General features: G+C 35.7%; 1 protein-coding gene across 1 annotated transcript; it reads right to left on the bottom strand.

Moving 5' to 3' along the window:
• Positions 1–539: 539 nt before the first annotated feature.
• Positions 540–1566, bottom strand: LOC127087881 (protein MIZU-KUSSEI 1-like). The gene has a single exon (XM_051028802.1). The coding sequence runs from the start codon at positions 1460–1462 to the stop codon at positions 749–751; it is 714 nt and encodes a 237-aa protein (XP_050884759.1). The 5' UTR covers positions 1463–1566; the 3' UTR covers positions 540–748.
• Between the last annotated feature and the right edge of the window lie 220 nt (positions 1567–1786).

A 1786-nucleotide genomic window follows, 5' to 3' on the forward strand; every position in this document is an offset into this window, starting at 1 on the left:
GTGTGAGGGGAAGGAAACATAGTTAACCATCAGATCGATTTGGACGAAGATAATATATTTTGCGAGTAAGTTCATCAGTGTGGTAGGAAAAACGAATCCACCTGCTCTGCGCCTTGTCATTTCACGCTTTATCTATATTGGGCCTCTGTGCTTTTAGGCCATATGAACGACCTAGAACAACAACAAATTTGATAATCATCCATAGTCTTTGAGTTCAACACTCGAGACTTCATGATTTAATACTTGCACAATTTAGTGCACTTGCTAAACTACAATCAATGAGTACGTGGTTATTTGGAACACCGTTGATTAGTTCACCATGTAGAATGAAAGTGGAGGTCTCTCGATAGTGTATTTTTAAGAAATAAAACTAAATTAACTTATTTAACCCTGATATTATATCTTAAGAATAGGTACATAGCCCAAAAAAAAAATTAAAACTCATAAGGAATTAATTTGTAAAAAATTAAATAAACTAAACTTATTAAACAATTACAGTATAAAGCAATGTCATGCTATTGTTGACCACAATAGCTTGGCACAGCTCAAAAAGGGACAATTAATCATGTTGAATGATTGAAGCTAGTCTACTTCAACAACAAAAATCCAACATTAATCAACAATCGAGACTAAATACAGTTTATAAACATCCTCTCTCTCTCTCTAACCTATTATATCTTGATGAATCAGAAAAGATTCAACACAGACAAAACCTCACGAAAAACAACCTACGAGACATGCAGGAACTTCACCTAGGTTGGAAAAAGAAAATACTAAGCTCTTGGCCAATGCTTCCTTCAGGATCAATCAAATGAAAAGATTCGCAATTAGTTTTAGATGAACCACGAACCCTTTCAAAATTAGCTCTAAGAAACATAAGTTGATCATCTTCTTTACGACCCTCCTTTCCATTTATAACACCAGTACCCACAGAAACACATCGCATCAAACTCAATGCTTCAAAATCACTTCTTGAAGGCTTACGCTTAACAGCATACCCAACTTTCCTTCCATTACAGTACATAATCCACAGAGGAGTTGAAAACAGGTTATTATCACTGTTACTGCAAGAGCCTGAGGTGACACTTTCAAGCACAATTCTTAAAGTTCCTCCTCTCATTTCCTTTGCTAAAACACTTGTAGGGATAGCTAGTTCTAGGAGAAGAATTGGGTTGGTGGAGTTGGGGTTGGATTGGATACAGAAACTTACTTTTCCTTTACGGTATCCGAATATAGTGCCGGTGATTGTTGTAGATGACATGAGTGAATACGATGATGGATAGTTTTGGTGACAGTTTTTTGAAGTGTTGTTGTAGTCTTGTTCTTGTTCTACTAAGGTGCAGTTGCAAGTGGGGATTAGTAGTTGAATGAGTGAGCGTAGAAGGCTCCATGAACGAACTTGTTTCTGGCAATCTACTGAGGTCATGGTGGTGCCAACATCAAGCTTGGTGATGTAGGCCATATGTATGTTTGTTTGGGTTTGAGGTTTCTTTCTTTGGTTTGCACCTGGTCTTGTGTATGGTTTGGGGACAGTTTATATAGTACAATATATGTGGGGTGATGTTAAGAAGCACTTAATTGAAAATAAATATTTGAAAAATTGCATAATAATTATAAACTTTTCTAAATTATGACATTGTTTTTTTTCTTCATTTTAATTATACTTTTTGAATTATGACAAGTGGTAGCTTTGAGATCACCAATTGTGTTATCTCCTAGAGTGATAATTAGGGATGATAAATGGGGAATGTCCATCGGTCAAAAAATAGAATGGAATAGACTCTAG

The sequence above is a fragment of the Lathyrus oleraceus genome, chromosome 5 (genome assembly GCF_024323335.1).
Source record: "Lathyrus oleraceus cultivar Zhongwan6 chromosome 5, CAAS_Psat_ZW6_1.0, whole genome shotgun sequence".
Taxonomy (NCBI): domain Eukaryota; kingdom Viridiplantae; phylum Streptophyta; class Magnoliopsida; order Fabales; family Fabaceae; genus Lathyrus; species Lathyrus oleraceus.